Source organism: Myotis nattereri (genome assembly GCF_964212035.1).
Source record: "Myotis nattereri genome assembly, chromosome: 9".
Taxonomy (NCBI): Eukaryota; Metazoa; Chordata; class Mammalia; order Chiroptera; family Vespertilionidae; genus Myotis; species Myotis nattereri.
In genome coordinates, this window is record NC_138084.1 from 69,951,303 (window position 1) to 69,975,637 (window position 24,335).

The following is a 24,335-nucleotide window of genomic DNA, read 5'->3' on the forward strand; positions in this document are numbered from 1 at the left end:
CCTTTGGGAGGTGATGAAACTTTCTATAATTGTGGTGCTGGTTGGACAACTCTGCAAATGTACTAAAACTATTAAGTTGTATACTTAAAATGGGTAAATGGTGGCTGGCAAAAGTCCTCAGTGAAGCTTGCAGCACAGCCAGACCTCACCGGACCCCACCCGACCACAGCATGAGGATAGAGCCTGCCTGCATCATGGCCAGCCCAGAACCAGGAAAGTTCTTAAGGAAGTCAAGGTGCAGGATGAAAACATGTGTTCTGAGTGTGGCACGTTCAACCCTCAGTGGGTGAGTGTGACCTACAGCATATCTGGGTCTGCCTAGAGTGTACCTCAGCGTTCTGTGCTCTGTCACTATGGGCAAATGGAAGGACACTGACTCAAGAAGGTGAAAGCTGGTGGTAATGCTAAGTTCCGACAGTTCCTGGAGTCTCAAGAAGACTAGGACTCCTGCTGATCCCTGCAGGATAAGTATAACAAGAAAGCAGCCGCCCTCTTCAGGGACAAGGTAGCCACTCTGGCCGAAAAGCAGAAAATGGTCTTTGGCATAATCACCTGCCCAAAACTGGACCCCACTGAAGTCCAAGACACTGCTGCCCACCACCCACCAAACCTCTGGCCAGAGGTAGAGCTCAACCGCCTCCTGAGACAAGGCCTTTGAGGGCTGGCTGGGCAAGGACCTCAGCTCCTATTAGTTAGTTACCTATAAGGGAGCTCCCATAAGACTGTCAGTTGATTTCTCAACAGAAACTTTGTAGGCCAGAAGGGGTTGGCACAAAACATTGAAAGTGATGAAAAGCAAGGACTGCAACCAAGATTACGCTACCCAACAAAGCTATCATTTAGAATAGAAGGACATAAAAGAGTTTCCCAGACAAGAAAAAGCTAAAGGAGTTCATCACTACCAAACAAGTATTATATAAAATACTAGAGATCCGGTGCACAAAAATTCGTGCTCTCAGGGGGGTCTCTCAGCCCAGCCTGCACACTCCCACAATCCAGGACCCCTCGGGTAGGGTCTTGTCCCATCGCAGCATGGCTCTGGTTCCCTGTACCTGTGGGCCGAGGGGAAGGGACCAAGAGGTCAGTCTGATCACAGCATGGTTCCAGTTCCCCGGAGCCTGCGGGTTGGGGGAGGGACCAAGATTCCCAGATTGCAACATGGCTCTGGTTCCCCAGAGCCTGCAGGCAGGGGGAGGGACCAAGAGGCCAGTCCGATGGCTCCATTTCCACAGCTCCCTCCCCAGGACTGACTCCCTCTGCGGGCCGCCGGGGAGGGGGCAGGTTGGGAAGGCCAGGACGAGATTGGCCCTCCAAGCAGGCAGTGGGACACCCTTGCCAGCTAGGGATCTGGATCCGTCCCGCTGACATTCACACATTGTCAGGAGCCCCCTGGCAGCTGTTTTTATATTGTTTCTTCCTTGTGGAGCATCTAGAGAGGAGAAGCAACCGTGGTGCCCGAGGCCGACTTCCAAGAAGCTGGCAATGCTGTCAGGATTATGTCGGCAGCACTGGTCCGTCGGTGCCTGGCCCGTTCTCCCGAGATTGGATCTGCAGGACTACTGAGGGAGTGAGAGGCTGCTGCCAGGCTGATGGGCCACCAGGACAACACTCCCGCTGTGGTAGTGCACTGACCACCAGCGGGCAGCTCCTACGTTGAGCATCTGCCCCCTGGTGGTTGGTGCACATCATAGAGACCAGTCATTCTGGTTGTTCGGTTGCTTAGAGATATATATATATATATATATAATCTCAGATTTATAATTAAACTGCAAAACATATAAATAGAAATTATCCTTCACTTGCTTCATTATTCACCATGTTCTGCTGAGCTCTTCTATTCTTCCAAAACTGATTGACCAAAACTACTGCCCCCATCCGTCATAACCTTTCCCTCTTTCTCTACCTATCAAATCCAACATAACCTTCAATACTAATCAAGTCTCATCTTCTCCAGAAAGAGCTCCAGTACTCTGGCCCTAAATTCTAGCACAAATTCAAAACATTTTATTACTACAGATGAATATTGTACATAAATCTTTCTTATATTTCGATCTTATATTATTTCACTTAATGTTTCCATATGAATATCATGTCTCCACAACTATGTAACTTTACTGAGTACTGAGAAGTCTGTTTCACATTTGATACAGTAATGTCTGTACTGAGTATTTTAAGAAAATAAAACATTTGATTAACTACCGAGGGAAAATGTGGCAGAGGATCCCAAAATTTGATCCCAAATATTTAGGCCAACCCCTACCTAAAGGCTCAGTATTTTTATTCCTTCCCCAATGATTTTTAGGTCTTGGCACTATGAATCATTTCAATGAAAATAGGAATAAGTGAGTTCCTAAAGTTGATGTAGGTGTTTTTATAGAAGAAGCTGGTGTTCTAAGTAGTCCAGTAGGATGTTTCAACCTAAGAAAACCAGAGACATAAATAGCCTCATTAAATAATCATTCATTTCTTGGCATCTGTTAAGGCTTCACATTTCACACAATGTGCGCAACTCAACACATAGATCCTTCTGAAAAAATGCTCCCAAACTGTGATGAAACAATTCTTTCCTTCAACTTCTGACTTGAGAAATTCCTAGAAAACTACATAAAACCATTCAAATTACTAATATTAAGGAAGACACAATTAAGTACAAATGAGCTCTACATCTGAATTTGAAAAAGCTTATGAATCATTTTTCTCCTTTATACTACTAAATATATTTTGGTAAAAACACGTAAACCCAACACAAATGTTAACACATAGACCTGTCCAAAACAATTCATTTCTGGTTTAAAGTAATTAGATAATTTTTATGATGTTTCCACATATGTCTCAAAAGAGATACACAGGTACTACATAGTAGTTTTTCAACTATTTCTCCAAGCTTCTTAAATGTGGGAACAACAAAACTCAAGAGGCACTGCACTTATGCAAGAACCTGTGTGGGCACTGTGCCTTTGCCTCTGCTAACGTTGAAGTTTCAGCTGAAGCACAGTGCTGTCAAGAGTTCTGCAAAGTCTTCTGGCAACAATGATTTATATACACACCCTTCATCATAACTCTACTCAGAACTACACACATTTAGACATAAAACAAGCCACTCAAGAGAAAGAATTAGGATCAAACTGATCTCTACCAGTGAACGCTCTATAAAATTTAGTTTTTCAAAAAAAATTTTTCAACCAACTTTAGAAGGGTAGTCAACTTTTACTTAAATTTTCATTTTTCTAGAGAACACGGAGGACCACATCAAGGCCCCTAGAGATCGAAACAATCAGTGTGCGGAGGAAAAGATGACGGATGGGTTAATTCACGTTTAGGAATGATTTCACGTAGATATTTACTCTGTATCTAACCAGCTTTTCATCCAAAACAAGATGCCAATATGTACCTTTATTGAGAAAAGAGTCCTATCTAAGATTAACCCATTCAGCCAACAAATATTTTCTGACCCCTTATGTCTAGGTACATTTTTCTATCAAATATCTAAGTCTCAAATTGGGGTAAGGAACCTGAATAAACAAAAGATCAACAGATCTGAATTAGAGGTTCTCCTCACTTATTCATTCAGTCATCCCATTCAACAAACAGCTACTGAGAATCTACTCCAATAACAGGCAACCCCGACAGATATAAAGACACAGAATGAATAATACAATTCCCTGCCTCCCTACAGGTATACAGTATAGTAGGGAAAACAAAACTATGACAGTGCAGTGTGCTCAGTGCCAAGACAGGGAGGGGTAAGCACACTCTGGAGCAGCAGTTGCCAACAGGTGGTCCATGAGGTCCAAAAGGTTGGCGACTGCTACTCTGGAGCATCTGTCTTGGTCCCAGAAAACCTAACTACACACTAGTTTAGGGCCTTATCAAACAAAAGCAATGGTTTTCACATGGAAGAACCTGTGTGTCAATGGAATTCATGTTGGCATTTAAAGTGAAGTAGTTTTTCTACAATCTGATCTGGGAGAAGCTGACCAAAGCGGAAAGATTAATGTAAAGTTGGTTGCTGTACCTGGCATGGGAGAAAATCATCCCTGTTTCCATACACCTTCTATCAATTACTCTTTCAGATTAGCTTTTCAAGCATGTAAAAATAGAATACAGCCTTAGATGATAGAGACAATATCGCCGTTGGGAGCAGATAACAGATTTGTTCCTGACCAGGTTAATGAAGATAATGTCTCCCTCTGGGTGAAGGTTGGGCAGGTTGGCTAGCAGACCTCTCACAGGACTGGGGGTTTCTTAGCTCTGACACAAACCTACTCTGTGGATGACACAACCTGGGCACACTTTCGCGTGGCCCCTGTGGAATTTGAGAGGCAGGGGAACCAGGGCAAACCTGAAGTTCATGTAGCCTGCTGTGCCACGAGTTGCCTAGCGAAGTATATCAAAACATGGCAGGCTAACTTGTTAATCTGCAAGTAGAGTAGAATCTCAGGTTCTTCATAATTCTTGAAGCCTAATTTGTTTTTCTCTCTTCAGTAAATGGAGAAGACAAATGAATCTGCAATTTCCACCAGAGAACAGGGCTAGTTAATGGGAGGTGAGGAAAGAAAGAAGAGTAACCAATACACCATATCCAATCCTATAACCATAAATCTGGTTGGTGTTAGTGGACAGGCTGGAAACTAGACAGGTAGCCTCAAGGACACTGATAGCATATTGTTGGACAATAAAATACCCCCTCCCTCCTTTTTGTGGAAGGAAGAGTGTTAGAAACAGAGTATTATCTCTAAAAACAACCATTAAAAACCAATAATTTGTTCACATTATTAAATAAAATGGCTCAATAGCTTTTAAAACATGTACTACTAAGTGTGTCTGAAGGTGAGTCAATCTAAAACCCTTAACAGGATATAGTAAAAAGAAAACAACATTCATTAAAAGTCAAATTATCAGCTTCATTTTTTTAAAAAAATTAAGTCTCAGAAGATTTGAGTAAAGTATAAAGATAGAGCACATAATAGACTTTATCTCCTCTTTGATTTGCAAAGTTCTATTTTATGGAAATGTCAGCAAGTAGGAAAAACAGTCCAGATAGATCAAAAGATGTAAGAAAAACAAAACAATGCTGAACCAAACCACAGGAGAGAACATTCATCAGGTTCTTACTGTTTCTGCAGTATACAACTATTTCCCCCATCAAACATTCTGAAATTAGTATGCCTTCCAAAATTAGGTATCACAGCAAGGAAAAAAGAATTCCTGGGCTATTGCTTCCTTTGACAAAAACCAGCAGATATGAAAATGAATGCAGGTGGAAGAATAGGGAGTTTGCCATTTTAATTTAGAAAACAAACTTCGGTAGAAATTGTTATTTGGAGGCATTCTCTATAGTGACTGCCACTAACAGACTGAATCACTTGTTCCACCAATATGAGGGGCGGGAGGAAATAGACAAGCAGGATGGAAAATTGCATCAAGACCGATTATCCCTGAAAATCTGAGCCACACCCTCTATGTGCTCTCAGAAAGTTACAATATGTGATTTCTATCTCATGCGTACCTAATGGTTAAGACTGTCTTCATATATTCCTAGGACAATCGTAGTGCCCAGTATTCCAAGACACTTGTTACCAGAGCTTAAAAGTAATGTACTCCAAGAATCACCACTGTGCTGGCTTGATTAGAACTGTAACAAAAGATCATTGTTTTCAACCATTTATTATGCCAAATAAAAACTAGCAGATTCTCTGCCCAATGATATATCAGGACCATCTGTCACCTCTATTCTAACAGCCAGCAGGCATGTTAAAAGAAGAAAAAAAAAAAACAAACCAAACCAAAAACAGCAACAGCCCTCTGGGGGGAAAATGTCCAGAGATTGATGGTCTGCTACCTGCTTAATACAGATAAACTTTATGTCCTTTGAAAAATAAGTAAAAATATAAATATTAGGTTTATTAAAAGTTTACTGTATTGCTGCTAATCATTTTTTGTTTGTTTAGGGAGAGCTACATTATGTTGCCAGCTCTCAAGGAGATACATCTTACTACACATTTCTTTGAATAGTCAATGTGCCTATCAAAAGCCTATTTACCAATTCTTTCTCTTAATCTTCCTCCCTTCCTTTTCTAAGGGGTACATGCACAATATAAACAAGGACCCAATACCAAAAGGGGTCAAGGAACCCTTACATCGCAACTGTGATCCCATCCATCAAAAATAACCCAAAAGACATGGAAGGATTAAAAAAGAAGCTGCATAATTTTGTAAATGACAAACAAAAATGTTCCATTCATTAAACATCATGCATTACAAACACATTCACACTCAAACATCCCACAACATTGTATTCTTTTAGTCACATAAACAAAAAAGACAGGAAAAATATATACAGAAGGAGGCTTTATGATTAAACGGTAAAAAGAGAAAAATAACCCAACCTAGTGAAAGAAAAAGAAGGCAACAAAAAAAGGCCAAGAAAGCCCTAGCCAGTTTAGTTCAATGGACAGAGTGTCGGTCTATGGGCCAAAGGCTCCCACGTTCAATTCCAGTCAAGGGCACATACCCTTGGTTGCAGGCTCTTCCCCAGGCTGGGCCCTGGTCAGGGCACGTGCAAGAGGCAACCAATCAATGTGTTTCTCTCACACCCATGTTTCTCTCTGTCTTTCCCTTTCTCTTCCACTCTCTCTAAAAGATCAATGGAAAAATATCCTTGGCTCGGGATTAACAAAACAAAACAAAACAAAAAGGTCAAGAGAAGCCAAAAAAAAACAAAGAGGGGTTCATTTCACTTTGTAATCTTTCTTTAGTACTAGAGGCCCAGTGCACAGATTCGTGCACCGGTGGGGTCCCTCAGCCTGGCCTGCGGGGATCAGACGGAAACTGGCAGTTCTACATCCCCCAAGGGATGTAGTAGTGCATGAAGAGGCTGGCCCCACTACGCCTGCTACAGTCCCGGTCCGGATGGGGAAGGGGCGCGCAGGGGGAGTGTCCGCGGGAGAGGCTTGTGCAGCCACAGCATCACTCCCCAGCCATGAGCCAGGCGTCTGGTGTCCATTGTTCAGCTGAGCGGGGCTTCCGCTGTGGGAGTGCACTGACCACCAGGGGGCAGCTCCTGTGTTGAGCGTCTGCCCCCTGGTGGTCTATCTGGACTGTTTTTCCTACTTGCTGACATTTCCATAAAATACATTTGGACAAATTTAAGAGTTTATGGGGGGTGGGGGGGAGGGAAGCATTAAGAGTTAAATCCAGTGTTACTATCAATACAGTCCTTTATACATATGTTAACTACCTAAACTGCAGAATAAAAATTCTGATGATTATTATTTTAGAAACTAACCTGTTCATAAGCAGAGGACCTACCATATTAGCTAAATTCTCTACAGTTATATTTGTTAGAGCTATAAAAATAAAGAAGCATTTGTGACTACTTTGAAAAGCTACTTTATTTCTGATTATTCCAACAATTAAATTCAAGAACAACTTATATGACCCTCAGGAATAACCTGTTCCGCTCCGGCAGCGTGGGTCAGTGGATAGAGTGTCAGCCTGTGGACTGAAGGGTTGCGAGTTTGAATCCAGTCAAGGGCACATACCTCGGCTGCAGGTTCGATCCCCAACCCTGGTGCGGGCATGTGTGGGAGGCAACCAACCAAAGTGTCTCTCACATTGATGTTTCTCTCTCTCTCTCTCTCCGTCTCTCCTCCCTCTTCCACTCTCTCTCTAAAAAAATCAATGGAAAAATATCCTTGGGTGAGGATTAACGACAAAAATAATAATAATGGCCCTAACCAGTTTGGCTCAGTGGATAGAGCGTCGGCCTGCAGACTGAAAGGTCCCAGGTTTGATTCCGGTCAAGGGCTTGTACCTTGGTTGCGGGTACATCCCCAGTAGGAGGTGTGCAGGAGGCAGCTGATCGATGTTTCTCTCTCATCGATGTTTCTAACTCTCTATCCCTCTCCCTTCCTCTCTGTAAAAAAATCAATAAAAATAGATTTCAAAATAATAATAATAATAATAATAATAATCTGTCCCTATTTCACATTTCTTTTATTACCTCCACTTTATCTTAAAATGAGGATAAACAAACCCTGATAGTTTCTGAAATTTAGACTACAAAGTAGGTCAATAGAAAATTCAGTAGTCAGCAGTTGCTTCAAATATTGAGTATATAAAAGTAGAAAATGAAGAAAAACAAGTCAAAATACTTTTATACAAAAATGATCCAGCATATGAAAGAATAAACATAAATATAAAAACTTTTTGCTTTCCATTGTGCATTTATAGCCTTGGGAAATCATATGCATACAAAACTTAAAAAGGAAAGGAAGAAAATGTGGGTATACAGTGGGCCCTGAATTACGAGTGTCCCAACTAACGAGTTTTTTGAGATACCAGCTGTCTCTCCACCGATTTTTTGCATTGAGTTGACAATTTGAGTTAACGAGCTCCTTAACGAGCTCCTTAACGAGCTCGGTCTCGGAACAAATTAAACTCCTAAGTCAAGGCCCCACTGTGTGTGTGTGTGTGTGTGTGCATGCGCGCATGTGCGCATGTGCATGTGTGTTTGTGTATGTACATCTAAGTTTCAAGTCACACAATAATTATTCCTTTTGAATCGGAATGAAGTTTCAATTATAACTAAAGAATTGAGCACAGGATGCAAGAAAAAGAAAAGGCACCTTATGAAGAAAAGAGAACACATATACCATATTTCAACTATTCAACATTTAAGATCATCCCACTGTTGTTCTTCATGGGTCAAAATATTAAGAGTATAGTAATCTTGACTCCTCAGTTTTACTTTAAAGACCTCTCCTTCTGTTTAATTCAACTAAGTATTAAATAAGACCCTTGCACACAAAGGTTATGACAATATCAATAATAACCAGGTATGAAAAATCAGAAATTAAGATATTCATTATGAAATGCCAAAAAGTAAAATACAAGCAAAATAGATAATTGGAATCCAGATGGTGGTGGAATGAAGAAGTAAAGAAAGGTTTCAAGGGCCCAGCCACTGTGGCTCAGTGGTTGAGCGTCGAATGAACATGGAGGTCACGGTTCAATTCCCGGTCAGGGCACATGCCCAAGTTACAGACTCAATCGGCAGGAGGCAGCCGATCAGTGTTTCTCTCTTACTGATGTTTCTCTCTCTCTCTCTCTCTCTCTCTCTCTCTCTCTCTCTCTCTCTCTCCCCCCCCCCCTTCCTTCCCTCCCTCTCCCTTCCTCTCTGAAATAAATAAAAAAATTTTTTTGTAATCTTCAAGGAAAAAATCAAGATCAGCACAGAATTCTTGAAATATAGGTAAGATGTGAAATGCTGGAATGGTGAGCATTCTTTAGGAAAAAATCACTTCAGTGTTAAGTGGAAACACACACTAGAAAGAACAGGCTGGTAGTGAGATAGAAGGGGCTAGCTCAGTGGTTAGCAAACTGCGGCTCGCGAGCCACATGCAGCTCTTTGGCCCCTTGAGTGTGGCTCTTCCATAAAAAGCCAACTTCTGCGCATGGGCCACGAAGTTTCGATCGCACTGTACGTGCGCACCCGCACGTGGTATTTTGTGGCCTGATCCCCAGGGAGAGCGGGCCTAAGCCAGGAGGCGGACATCCCAGAGGGGTCCCGGACTGTGAGAGGGTGCAGGCTGGGCTGAGGGACAGCCCCCATCCCCAGTGCACGATTTTCATGCACCAGGCCTCTAGTTAGACTATAGCCCTCCAAATTAATGTCTCTTTCCTTCCACCAGCCCATTTACTATAATTCTTTTTCTTCTAGCTTTTGCCCCAGTAATATTAAAATTTATAAAACAGTTTGTCTCCACCAGGTTACAAGCCCTACTTGTACTCAGGAAATACCACCTCTAGACACCATAATAATCTCCTTTTGTGTCCAGATGTCATCATCCCTTTGACCACCCCAACCCTCCCACAGAGCAAGGATGATGGGCCAGGTACAGATACTCACTGGGCCAGAGAGCTCTGGATGCTACCAAGGGGCAAAACTGGGAAAACAAGAGCCTCATCCCCCAGGATAACCTATCCTCCCCCAGCAAATAACTAGTCAGGCAACGAAGATCTCTGATCTTTTCTTCCCTAAAGATAACATCTAGGCCTCAGTTGTATTTCAGCTTCAGGCCCACAAAAGCAGCAAAACCAGACAAGTTTGGTGACGCTGTGGCAAACTTGGGACTAGCTTTTACCTCCCAAGTCACTCACAGGACTGCTTTCAAATCTCCACCAACTAGTCTCTTCGGGAAATCATGCTGCTGCATCCCTCATCCAGCCCACTACTATCAAAGCCCATTCCCCTGTGATCTCAACATCCCCCTCAACAGGAAGTAAATACAGAAGATATGACCTTCATCCCTATTCCATAGAACAAAAAGGCTGGAATACTAGGCCTGATCAAATAATTGAATCGATACCTCCTCCCCTGGGAACTGACCTTTAGGCCATTTCACTATGGACATTCCCTTTCGCTGAGACCACACTTTACTTGTTGAGGCCACATTCCATTATCTCTCCCCTCTGAACCTGCATAGAGAATTCTCCGCCCAGAAAAAGCCCACCAAAAGTCCTTTAAAAACCACTGACTCCATCACTGGATGCTGAAGCCATCTGGGGCTCAGCCACCTGGTGTGTGGAAGATCAAATAAATTCATAATCCCTCACCATTCTGGCCTCATGCGGTCCTCCTTTGGCGACCTAACAATCAGCATCTCAGAAGCCTACTAACTATACCTGTAAACATATTCTTAGTTAGAATTTTACATCATTACTATTAGATGCCTTCATTTACTACCTCAATTACAAAGCTTGGCCTGCACAGGTATATTATTTAGAATCAAATAAAGAACTTATACTCATGTTTGTAGAAATTTAACAATACCTTTTGAATCATAATAAATCAATCAGGTAAATTTAACATAGTTTCAAATTATAGGCTTCCAAGAATAATCCTATATATATGAATTTTCACAGCAAACAAAACTATCAAAGTGAGAGAATAAGAAATTCAGTAATTCACTCATTTATTCATAAAACATTTGTGAAATCTGCAACAGGAGTTAGACATTATACCAGGTTCTGAACACATATTGCTCATTAAGACATTAATTTCAAGGAATTCAGAATCCAGTAGGAAGGCAGACAAATAGCCCTTGTCTATGTGACAAGGGCTGTAAAAAAAGTTAAAAGCTAGGGATAGTATACTAATGTTTAAGGACATTTTGGAAATCAACAGGAAAGAGGCCAATATCATAGCAGCGAAACACATAAGCAATACACATACACAGAAATCATATACCTAAAATAAATAAATAAATAAATAAATAAATAAATAAATAAATAAATAAATAAATTTCAATAATATCCAGCATTGGTATCAATAAATGGGTACTGACATACAAATTTGGAAAGACAGTCATCAATATGACCTCTCTGTAGGGTAGTTTTAACAAAATGTATCAAAACTTTTAAAATGTGTCATGTTCCCAAAGTGATTAAGAGAAAACGGCAAGTCAATATCCCTTATGAATATAGAAGCACAGATCCTTAGCAAATTAGCAAATAGAATCCTCCAATAGATAAAGGGAAACACATTATGACTAAGTGAAGTTTACTACAGGAATTTAAGGTTGGTTCAAGGTTAGAAAATCAATGTTTCAACAGAACAACTATATGTTCCCTTTAATAGTTGCAGAAAAAGCATCTGATAAAATTCATCATCCATTTCTGATAAAAACACTAAAAAAACTAATAGAATGGAACTTTCTCAACTTGATAAAGGCATTTAGAAAAACCTATAGCTAACATCAGATGTAATTAATGGTAAAAGCCTGAATATGTTTCCCCTCTCTAAGGTCAGGAACAAGACAACAATGTCCACTCTCACCATTGGTATTCAACATACTATGTAATCAAGTCAGAAAATGAAAAAGAAAGCCCACACATTAGCCTGGCTGGTGTTGCTCATTGGTTGAGTGTTGACTCATTAACCAGGAGATCATAGTTTGATTCCCAATCAGGGCATATGCCAGGGTTGCGGGCTCAATCCCCAATAGGGGGTGTGCAGGAGGCAGCTGATTAATGATTCTCGTTCATCACTGGTGTTTCTATCTCTCTCTTTCCCTCTCCTTTCCTCTCTCTAAAATCAATAAAATCATACTTTTTAAAAATTCACACAAATTAGAAAGAAGTGAAACTATCTTTATTCATAAACACCATGACCATCTACAGAGAAAGTCCCAAAAATCGCAAAAGAAAAAGTAAATAAATAAGCCATTAGAACTAATAGGTCCGTTTAGAATGCTTGTTATACAAAACTAAATTATTTTTCTATATACTGGCAACAGAACTAGAAATTGAAAATTTTAAAGTAACATTTATAATATACCATTTAAAACTATGAAACAGTAAGAGATGAATCTAACAAGTGTGCTTACAACTACAAAACAGTGTTTTTCAACCTTTTTCATCTCATGGCACACATAAACTAATTACTAAAATTCTCTGGTACACCAAAAAATACACTATATTTTTTGCCGATCTGATAAAAAAAAAAAAGGTTTAATTTTGATTCATTCACACCAATGACTATTGTGTTGGCTGTTGTCAATTATTTTATTTGACAATCTAAGGGAAAAGAGGTCAGTGCTCCTGACTAAATAGTCAGTTATTGCATGTTTTAAAAATTCTTGCGGCACAATGGTTGAAAATCGCTGCTATAAAACAATGTTAAAAGACAGTAAAGATGACCTATGGAAAGATGTCATATTCATGAATCAGAAAACTCAATATTAAGATGTCAATTTTCCCCAAATAGATTTATAGATTCAATGCAACCTCAATGAAGTTATCATCAGGGTTTTTTGTACAAATTAACTAGTTGATTCAAAACTTATATGGAAATGAAATAATCCAAAAATCTCCAAAACAAATTTTTTTAAAAAACATCAAGTTGGAAGGAAGACTCACACTACACAATTTAAAGATGTACTATAAAGTTACAGTACCAAGACAGGTGTTATTGGTGAAAGGATAGCTGTGTAGACAGAACTGAGTCAACAAAGAGACCTATTCATAAATAAAAGGTCAAGTAAATGGATGGAAACAGCACAGCATTTAATAAACAGGACTGGTCTAACTGGACAGCCTTTTGAAAAAGACAGAACAAAAATCTCAAACCTTACCTCACATCATACACAAAAATTAAGCTGAAGTAAATCCTTGCCCTAAATTTAAGTAATAAACTATAAAACCTCTAAAAGAACACATAGGAGAAAATTTTTGTGACCTTGAATTAATCAGATATCACACAAAATATATCAATTATTTTAAAAAGTGATAAACCAGACTTCAAAAAACATCTTTTGTTGGTCAAGAACTACTCGAGTCAGAATATCTAGATTCAAATTCCAACTCTGCCAGTAACAAATTGCATACCTCACTATTTTATTGTCTGTGTGTCTGTTTTTTCCCTCTTATCTGTATGAGAGAGTACCAACCTCATAGGGTTAGTAAAAAAAACAAAACAAAAAAATGAGATGTTTAGAAAATTCCCAATATAATTTAGTACTCAATAAGTATGATTGCTACCTTTCTAAAATTTTTATTTAGTTACTTTGAACTCATGGTTCAAAATTTAATGTTTCTTACTGTGGGTCTTAGAATTTTATTAAGCTTTATATAAATAAGAGTGCAATTTCATTTTTCATTCAATTCTCTTTAAAGAAATTATCAAGAATAAAAGGCATATAAACAGGAAGGGAAATAGGGAACAAGGGATAAACACATTTACTGTGCACACGCAAGTACTCCAGAAAACAGGTGCTATCTCTTTTATTCCTCCTAGCAGATACCTACAGAGAAACAAGGAATCTACATGAAACTTTCAATAAACCTTCATAAATGGCCTTTAAAAAGAAGTGCTACTTTTCTATTTAAGATGCTGGATAGATGCCCAAATGCAAATGTCTCATTAAAAGTAAAATTCATGTTTAGAGAGATTAAACTGTTGTAAGGAACATTTTAATTATTTAAATCAGTAGTATGTTAGGAATCACAATGAAATATCTTCACACTATAAACCATGAAACCCCATCACCTTTCTTAATGTTATAATCATGACACTGGCTACTTTAAAAACATGCATCAGAACACCAGTAACTAAGATGATTAAGATTTCCTCAAGTCACAAAAAAGTGAGAATTCTTTGGTACATATCTCTAAATATAGAGAAAGAAGGAGAGTTCACTGCAAAAAAAATCATTCTACAAATCCTTCCTAGTTCTTGCTGTCCCATAGTTGCCCAAAGGCAACAAAGCAACACACAATAAGCGTTGAGAAATAATAGAAGACTCTCCATTGGGAGTACACTTACCTGTAATGCTTTATTCTCTTTAAGGTCCAACCCAAACACATTGTGTCGCTTCACCTTAAAGAAATCAGCACCAAGTTCATCAGCTTCCTCCTCATTATCATCATCTCTGTCCAAGAACTGCATGGGAGCCTCCTTGTTCTTCTGTGACTCATCAGTGCTAGGGCCAGAATGAGGTTGATACCCTTTTGCTTTTCCCAGTTTCTCTTCCACTTCTTCTTCACCTTCCTTCTCTTCTTCCTCTTCATCACTAATGCCATTAGCCAGTCCATCTTCTGTCTCCTCTAGTCTTTTCCCACCTTTCTGAAGGATGGACATTTTTTCACTGAAGTAGGCTCTAAATTCTTCCACTTCATCATTGCTGAGGGAGGGGGCCCTTGGCTCACTTACTTTTTTATCTTGGCTCACTATCAATTCTTTGTTTGGTTGTTTCTGCATTTTCTGAAGAAATCTTACCCGTGGTGCCACAGCAAGACCAAGAGACCTTAAATGGGCAATTAAAAATACTTATATCAATACACTGATGATGTGTTTATGGTTATTATGAAACAGTTTCTCAAGAGTCAGGATCTATTTTTAGAGCCTTTTCCAAAGAAAATGTTTCTCTGAGATACAAAAGTCTTGACAGGCTAGCCAGAAAATACTGAATACCTGTCAGAAAACATTGACGATACCCCATTTTTCATTAAGAGGTTAACACCTTATAAAAGAAAAAGCATGAGACCAGAAACAAAGAAACAATACGAGTAGTAGGTCTGCCAACTTCCAGTTTAACTCTTTCAGCCTCCACTTCCTGAAACATGGGATAACAGTACCTACCAGACCTATCTCACAACTGTTGTGAAGATATGATATACTAACTCTATAAAAACACTTTGTAAAATGTAAATACTAACATTGGAAAAAACATGACCCTGAAAGGACAAAATATAGTTCTCAGCAAAGAATAAAGTCCAGTATCATGGTCATCCCTTCTGAGAGATATAATGGTAATCACTTCTATAGAAACAATTTTCAAATCAGAGACAAAAAAAAAAAAATTATTTTCTCCTTCTAATATCAAGGTTCACTTTATGATAAGGTCTTTCCCAGCTTCTAAATTCCCACTGATGGATTGGAAATAAACTCTTAAAGCACAGCCTGATATAACAAACAGCTAACATTACAACATGGATCCACTGCCTTTTTCCTATAAGACATGATCCATAGACACTGCGAAGTATAATGGTAAAATGTAGATTCAGAAATAGGGCTGTTAAGGTTCAAATCCTGGCTCTGCCACTTACTAGCTGTATGATCAAAAGGTATTATTGAACCTCTCTATACCTCAGTTCCTTCATCTGCAAAATCCTATCTAATAATAGACAAACATGGTAATTGACTGTACCTTCGCTATACCTCCCATTGGCTAATCAGCGAGATATGCAAATTAACCCAATCAAGATGGCGGCCAGCAGCCACGCAGCTGAAGCGAGCAGGAGGCTTGCTTGCTCCAGTGATGGAGGAAGCCAAGGTTCCCTGCCTGCCGCGGCCTGGCTCTGAGCCCCAAAAGCAACAAAGTTTCAATTATAGAAGCTAAACAAACCCCAGATACCTGCTTTCAGCAGGCCGTGGCCTCAGAGCTGCAGCGAGCAGGAGACCAACTCTCAGCTCCAGTGACGGCAACAAAGTTTCAATTATAGAAGGTAAATAAATCCCAGAATAAAAAAATAGATATAACAAAATGCGGAGACAAAGAAACAGGACAAAATTGTCAATGGAAGATATAGAGTTCAGAACCACACTTTTAAGGTCTCTCAAGAACTGTTTAGAAGCTGCCGATAAACTTAATGAGTTCTACAAGAAAACTAATGAGACCCTCGATGTTATATTGGGGAACCAACTAGAAATTAAGCATACACGGACTGAAATAACGAATATTATACAGACTCCCGACAGCAGAACAGAGGAGCGCAAGAATCAAGTCAATGATTTGAAATGCGAGGAAGCAAAAAACACCCAACCGGAAAAGCAAAATGAAAAAAGAATCCAAAAATGCGAGGATAGTGTAAGGAGCCTCTGGGACAGCTTCAAGCGTACCAACATCAGAATTATAGGGGTGCCAGAAGATGAGAGAGAGCAAGATATTGAAAACCTATTTGAAGAAATAATGACAGAAAACTTCCCTCACCTGGTGAAAGAAATGGACTTACAGGTCCAAGAAGCGCGGAGAACCCCAAACAAAAGGAATCCAAAGAGGACCACACCAAGACACATCATAATTAAAATGCCAAGAGCAAAAGACAAAGAGAGAATCTTAAAAACAGCAGAGAAAGAAACTCAGTTACCTACAAGGGAATACCCATACGACTGTCAGCTGATTTCTCAACAGAAACTTTGCAGGCCAGAAGGGAGTGGCAAGAAATATTCAAAGTGATGAATACCAAGAACCTACAACCAAGATTACTTTACCCAGCAAAGCTATCATTCAGAATTGAAGGTCAGATAAAGAGCTTCACAGATAAGGAAAAGCTAAAGGAGTTCATCACCACCAAACCAGGATTATATGAAATGCTGAAAGGTATCCTTTAAGAAGAGGAAGAGGAAGAAAAAGGTAAAGATACAAATTATGAACAACAAATATGCATCTATCAACAAGTGAATCTAAGAATCAAGTGAATAAATAATCCGATGGAAAAAAAAAAAAAAAAAAAAAAGAACAGAAAAAAAGAAGAGGCTGGGAGCTTCAGTCCCGGCCAGCCTGAAAACGGCCCTCAGTCCCTCACCCAAACTGGCATGGCACTCCAGTGGGGACCCCCACCCTAAAGGGGGTGTGACCAGCCTGATAAAGCAAACGTCTTCAAATGTAAACAGATGAGATCTACTGGCACCTGTGGCAATAAAATGTCCCCTAAATATGGTCCCACAGTGTTAATGACTTGTGCCTCTCCTGTTGCTAACCTCTCAACTAAGTCATTCAGACAACCAGAATAGAATTTCATGAGTAACTGGTATATAAACAGATAAACAAACAAAAATGTGTTTATTACCTAGGCCAGCAATTTTCAACCAGTATGCCACAAGAATTTTTAAAACATGCAATATCTGACTAGTGAGGGGCACAGACCACTTTTCTCTTAGATTGTCAAATTAAAAAAATGGCAATAGCCAACACAATAACAGCCATCTGGTGTGAATGAATAAAAATTATTCCTTTTTTTGTTGTCTTTTTTGTCAGATCGGCAAAAAATATATTTTTGGGTGACACAGATTTTTAGTAGTTAGTTTATGTGTGCCATGAGATGAAAAAGATTGAAAATCACTGACCTAGACAGAAAGTCAGTGGCCTTACTTCTATTACCTAGCAATTTTAATGGTTCTAAAATGTTACAACTGACAAATTACCTGTTATACTATAATTGCACTCTAACATGGAAAACAGAAACCAGCAGCTCATCCAGATACAAGTTTTTATTAGACTCATTTTACAGGTAAAGACACTAAAATTCCTGGAGAGTTGGCTAAATATACAGACCTGGACTTAAAAGTACATATTTCATCACAGACTAGGAAATTTCATGCTGAAATTCTAAGTATGATCTACCTCTAGGGTGCTTCTATCTATAGGATATTGTCCGTTATTTTCCCACAGGTAGAACCCCATTAAAAAATAGATGCTCCTCCTTTATAGCCAAAAATGTTAGGGAAAAATCCTGCAAATACCAAGCCTAAACAAGACCAAGAGTTTTGTTTTCACATAATTGTAACCACTGTTACTAAACAGGGACGCTTTGCCATGGTAACTGTGAGTACCTGTAAGAAAAACCAAGACAAAAAGAATATTTAGGCAGTACGCAGTATTTAGAAAACCAATCTAAAATAAAGGGAGAACTGCCCGTCCAGTGTGGCTGTTGGTTGGGCGCCGGCCCATGCACCAAGAAGTTGCAGATTAGATTCCTGGTCAGGGCACATGCCAAGATTCAGGCTTGATCCCCACCCAGTAGGGGTACATGCAGGAGGCAGGTGATCAATATTTCTCTTTCATTGATTTTTCTATCTCTCTCTCCCTCTCCCTTCCTCTCTCTTTAAAATCAATAAAAACATATTTTAAAAAATAATAATAAAATAAAGGAAGAACTGAGGAAGTTATTTGTATCCAAAGCATAAAAAGAACTGTCTATTGTAATCCAGGCCAGCATTTCAGAGAATTAAGAGGAATACAGACATTTAAAAATTTCAAAGAATGCTTATAAATTGCTCTCCATCTCCTTTAAGGCCATACTATAGGAAGCTGCAGGGAATTTATACTTACAAGTAAGAAATTTCTTTCTTATAATAAGAACTAAACACTCAACTAGTCTTCCAGTTTATAGAAACTTTTTCTCTGCAGATTATTAACAGATTATCTTAATGTAAGGCAGTGTGGTTTAAACCAGGACTCTCTGATAACCAGGTTTCAAAGAAATTCCCTCTAACTTTGAGGATTCATAAATAAAGCTATAATATGAATACTTACAGGGCATATTCAGGTATAGGTAACTTGCTCACATCAAATATTTCTTTATCCTTCATCAGATATACTGAACGTATATAAGAGACAAAACACTGTAAAAGAGGTTTAAATATACAACATATAAATAGTCAGAAATGGAAAATGAATTAAAGATAAAATAAACCAAAGGGTAAAATTCAACAGTAGTAAAACACTTCAAAAATAGTTGAGCCAGGCCGGCATGGCTCAGTGGTTGAGCATCCACCTATGAACCAGGAGATCATGGTTCGATTCCCAGTCAGGGCATATGCCCGGATTGTGGACTCAATCCCTAGTGCGGGGCATGCAGGAGGCAGCCAATCAATGATACTCTCTTATCATTAATGTTTCTATCTCTCTTTCTCTCTCCCTTCCTCTCTGAAATCAGTAAAAAAAAAAAAAAAAAAAAAAAAAAAAAATTTTAAAAAAAATGCACACACACACACACACACACACACACACACACACACACAGTGGGGCCTTGACTTACGAGTTTAATTCGTTCCGAGACCAAGCTTGTTAAGGAGCTCATTAACTCAAATTACTCTATCAACTCAATGCAAAAAAACAGCAGAGAAACAGCTGGTATCTCAAAAAACTCGTTAGTCGGGACACTCATAAGTCAAGGCCCCACTGTATGTATGTGTGTGTGTGTGTGTGTGTACATTAAATATATATATATATGTATATATATATACATATTATATATGTATATATATAAAATATAAATAATATGTATTTATATATATTATTTATATATAAATATAATATATATATAAATAAATATATATATATATTAAAATAGTTGAGTCTATCCCCATTCCACACAAAAAAAACAAAACCTACCTTTTTAGGACTATAATACCAAAAGACTTAAGATTTGGTTTCATCAAGCCAACTCAACATAGAATGTCACCTTTTCAAGAAGCTGTTCTAGAAGTTCTTATTATTATTCAGTTGCAATATGGTGTAATGGGGAAAACCACAGGCTTTAGAATAATATGGATGATAATCTGAGCTCCAAAATTTACTCTCTGAGCAAGCCTCTTCCTTTTGTCAGTTTCCTCACATATCAAACAGAGATAACAGCACCTTCTACTATGAGGAGTAAATGAGAAAATGTATGTAGAATACCTGGGCTTATCTTCTGGAATGTGGAAAGTGTCAATAAATGCTCATTATTAGTAATAACTATTATCATAGGAGTCAAAGGATATTTTCCACCAAAACAAGATTTTACCATTTCTAACTAAATTAAGCTTAATAAAATCATGATAGGAACAAGTTTATTCCTAAAATTTATTCCTTTTCTATTATAATTTTAAATAGTACACCATCATCATAATTTCAAGTAATTTGTCATCTTGCAATATTTTCTTCTGTTTTTATAAAACTACCTTTATGGAAAGAGCTATACAAACCAAAAATTAAACATGGTCCTGATCCTTTGTCAGTTTGTAAAATAAACAGACAACAAAGATTATGAAACACATCTAAGCAGGCATTTTTATTTTTAGATTTTAAAATTAATTTTTGTAAACCATATTTAACTTCCATTTATATCTCAACTTCACATTTTCTCTAACTTTACACTAATCCTTTCTTCAAAACATGTACACGAATCTTCAAACCGCTTTCCCTGTCTACACAGAAAGGAACAATGAATGGTCCAGTTCAAGGATAATTTTTTCCCCTACAACAATCCACAAAATACCACCCCAGTTGCTTATCATTCTTGTTCTATCCAGATTAAAACCAAAAGCTAGAAAATCACTTCTATGAAACTAGATAGCTTGCTGCTGCTGGCAATACAGTTAGCCATGCTGCTAAGCCATGCATGAAACCCGATAAATCACATCATTTATTTCAATGTGCTTTCCTATAATCTTTGTTCTGGAAGCCTCATTTTGTGGTATGCACAAACCAGTGAAATAGCATCCTTCCAGTGTTTCTTATTTCCTAATTCATAATTGAATGATCTTCTGGGTATATGATAAATCACAACATATCAGAATTTATGTATATTATTTTTATATGTACATACTATTTCCAAAGCTTTCAAATGAAAGATTGTACTCCTAGCTTGAAGTATGTCTGCTAGACAATACATGTGCATTTCCAAATACATCCCTAATAGTACAAGAAAAAAAAAGTGTGTAAAGACATTTTATATTTCAGGTGAAATGAACTTATAGAAGTCCAACTTTGCATAGTTCATTATTTGGTTTTCTTATATTGTGGAATTAGTCTCTCCTGAGTTATCATGGAAGTTCTGAAGAAAGGCAGGCTAAATCAGAATCTCAGGTCTGCCATTAATGGCCATGTAGCGGTGGACAATTTTTAATTTCCTCAAGGTACTATATAGTCATCTATAAAATTAAATCAGTATCACCTACTAATAGGTTGTTGGGAAGATTAAAACAGTGTACAAACTGCCTCATAAAAGTCACGTCACAGCTAAGTGCCTAATAACACATAGTAAGCATTCAACTTCTAGCTTTCATGTATCTGAAGAACAGTGATGATAATTTGATTTAACTATAAGTTAATTTTTTAAATTTAAGACCTGCTCTTTAAATAAAACTTCTTTGCTGAAAATACCCAGTTTCAAAATCATCACATAAAAGCCTGACTACTGCCTGTATTTCCACTTGGACTCCTCTCTCTATTAGGATGCCCTTTTCACATATCCTCTATTTTCTTCCTCCCACTTCATCTATCTGCTGAACAGAATCCAACCTCTGAATCTCTACTCTCTAATCACCGATGGTGTGCTATGGTAAGTGCAGATGTAGATGGGGAATGTAGATCTCATAACTATGATATAAGTAAGAGTGTTGAAAATGAAGAGCTTTGTAACAGAGACGCAAATAGTTGTCAATCCAAAGAATGGATAGCTATACTCACAATGCAAATTAATTTCACATCTTCCTTTTCAAAAGAATCTACTGCTGGGGACTCTAAGACTAAAAAATAAGTTTAACTAAAAGTGACACTTTTTATATTTGCTAATCAAGAAAATTTCTAAGTCCAAAAAAGTAATTTAGGAACATTAAATCGTATTTACTAGTATAAGTTAAAATCTCATTCCTAAAGACAATTTAACAAGAGTGTTAATGCTTTCCAGAAATTCACACTAATATAATTAGAGATGATAATCTTATATTCAAGAAAGTGCAATCAGGAGTTATAGTAACTTTACTGAAGAAATCAAAAGTTGATAACTTTTCAAGTATACTAGAAATCAGGTCACTATGCACTGAAAAAAATAATCTTTAAGAGGATTTTTTATGGACAAATAATAGAAATATATAATTTTCCCAGGTTACTACAAGAAATATATAATTTTTTAAAAGTTAAAGAATAAACTAGCCCTAACCGGTTTAGCTCAGTGGATAGAGCATCGGCCTGTGGACTGAAGGGTCCCAGGTTCGATTCCGGCCAAGGGCATGTACCTTGGTTGCGGGCACATCCCCAGTGGGGAGTGTGCAGGAGGCAGCTTACCGATGTTTCTCTCTCATCGATGTTTCTAACTCTCTATCCCTCTCCTTTCCCTCTCCCTTCTTCTCTGTAAAAAATCAATAAAATATATTTTAAAAAAAAGAATAAACTAAACTTTTTTCATGTCTCCAACCTCTTTTTTTGTTTTGTTTTGTTTTTATCAAAAAACTAGAGGCTCAGTGCACAAAATTCAAGCACGGGTGGGATCCCTAGGCCTGGCTAACAATCAGGGCCTATCTGGGACCAGGCCAGCCGGGGCATGCCAGCTGCCAGACAGGGCCTACCAGATGGGGCCTCCTGGATGGGGGGAGGGACGGGGGAGGGACTGCAGGAGGTTTGCCAGCAGAGGGGGAGGAACCAGGGGAGGTTGGCTGGCCAAGGGAGGTTGGCTGTAGGAGCACACTGACCACCAGGGGGCAGCTCCTGCATTAAACGTCTGCCCCCCTGGTGGTCAGTGCGCTTCATAGCGACTGGTTGACCAATTATTCTAGTCATAGCATCACAGCAACTGGTTGACCGATTATAATGGTCGCTTAGGCTTTTATATATAGAGACTAGAGGCCCAGTGCTGGGGGGAGGGGCCGCTGGTGGTTGGTGGGCCGGCCCTGCCCCTGATCGGGGTGGGGGAACTGATCGAGAGCATATCCAGCTGGGGGAAGGGGCTGAGGGGGGTTGGCAGACCAGTCCCGCGCTCTGATCAAATTCCTGGTCGAGGAGACAATTTGCCTATCAGCCTTTTATTATATAGGATTTTTTTTTTTTAATATATTTTATTGATTTTTTACAGAGAGAAAGGGAGAGAGATAGAGAGTCAGAAACATCGATGAGAGAGAAACATCGATCAGCTGCCTCCTGCACATCCCCCACTGGGGATGTGCCCGCAACCCAGGTACATGCCCTTGACTGGATTCGAACCCGGGACCTCTCAGTCCGCAGGCCGACGCTCTATCCACTGAGCCAAACCGGTTTCGGCTTATTATATAGGATTTTAATGCTGATAATAGCAGATATCCCCCTCCCACCGCTTTATTCACCTCAACCTATCCCCATACCCCCTCTCTTGGCCTTTACCAAACTACTGTCTGTGTCCATGGGGTATGCATATATTTTCTTTAGTTAATCCCTTCACCTTCTTTATTCAGCCCACCCTCCCCACCCCCAACTCAGGCACTGGACAGTCTGTTCCATGTATCCATGCTTCTGGTTCTATTTTGTTTGTCAGTTTATTCTATTCATTAGATTCCACACATTAGTGAGATCATATAATATTTATCTTTCTTTGACTGGCTAATTTTGCTTATCATAATACTCTCCAGGTCCATCCATGCTGTCACAAAAGGTAAGAGATCCTTCTTTTTTACAGCTGCACAGTACTCCATTGCATAAATGTACCATAACTTTTTTATCCACACATCTGCTGATGGGAACCTGGGCTGTTTCCAGATCTTGGCTATAATAAATAATGCTGCTATAAACATAAGGATGAGTATATTTCTTCTGATTGGTGTTTTGGGATTAAGAGTAAGCTAATCTTATCTGAATATTACACTACTTAAATATCTGAAGCATGCAACCAGAAGGATCAGAAAATGCTGAAATTTAACTTTATTATATATATGCTCCATTCCAATGAAGGTATCAGATTCAGAAATGACTTACCCTTTGAGCTCTTTCTTTTAAATCTTGATCTTGAGCTAAAAATGATTCCAGTTTTTTCTGGACATCAATAAGTTTTTCTGGATTGATTCTTTATAACAAAAACATAAAGGTTAAACTAAGACATCTCAATTTTGGAAATTAAAAATAGTACACAGCATTTTCCTGTTTTCCTCAGTACTTTTAAATTTATAACATTATTTCTCATTTATGAGCCAGATTAGATTGAAATTACTAGACAGAAATTTGACTCTCTTGCATATTAATAATGCAAGAAAAAGAAATGAAAGATTAAAGATCTCTAAACATCCCATGCTGAGTAAGTGAAAGACACTAAGGTTA

General features: G+C 38.6%; 1 protein-coding gene across 1 annotated transcript in view; it reads right to left on the reverse strand.

Moving 5' to 3' along the window:
* DDX10 (DEAD-box helicase 10) overlaps positions 1 to 24,335 on the reverse strand; it is a 252,096-nt gene that overhangs the window by 175,009 nt on the left and 52,752 nt on the right. Inside the window, exons 11-13 of the mRNA XM_081098779.1 lie at positions 23,997 to 24,084; positions 18,822 to 18,910; positions 14,330 to 14,810 (exon numbers count right to left, since the gene is read on the reverse strand). Coding sequence (XP_080954905.1) covers positions 14,330 to 14,810; positions 18,822 to 18,910; positions 23,997 to 24,084 — 658 coding nt within the window. The remainder of the gene's footprint in view (positions 1 to 14,329; positions 14,811 to 18,821; positions 18,911 to 23,996; positions 24,085 to 24,335) is intronic.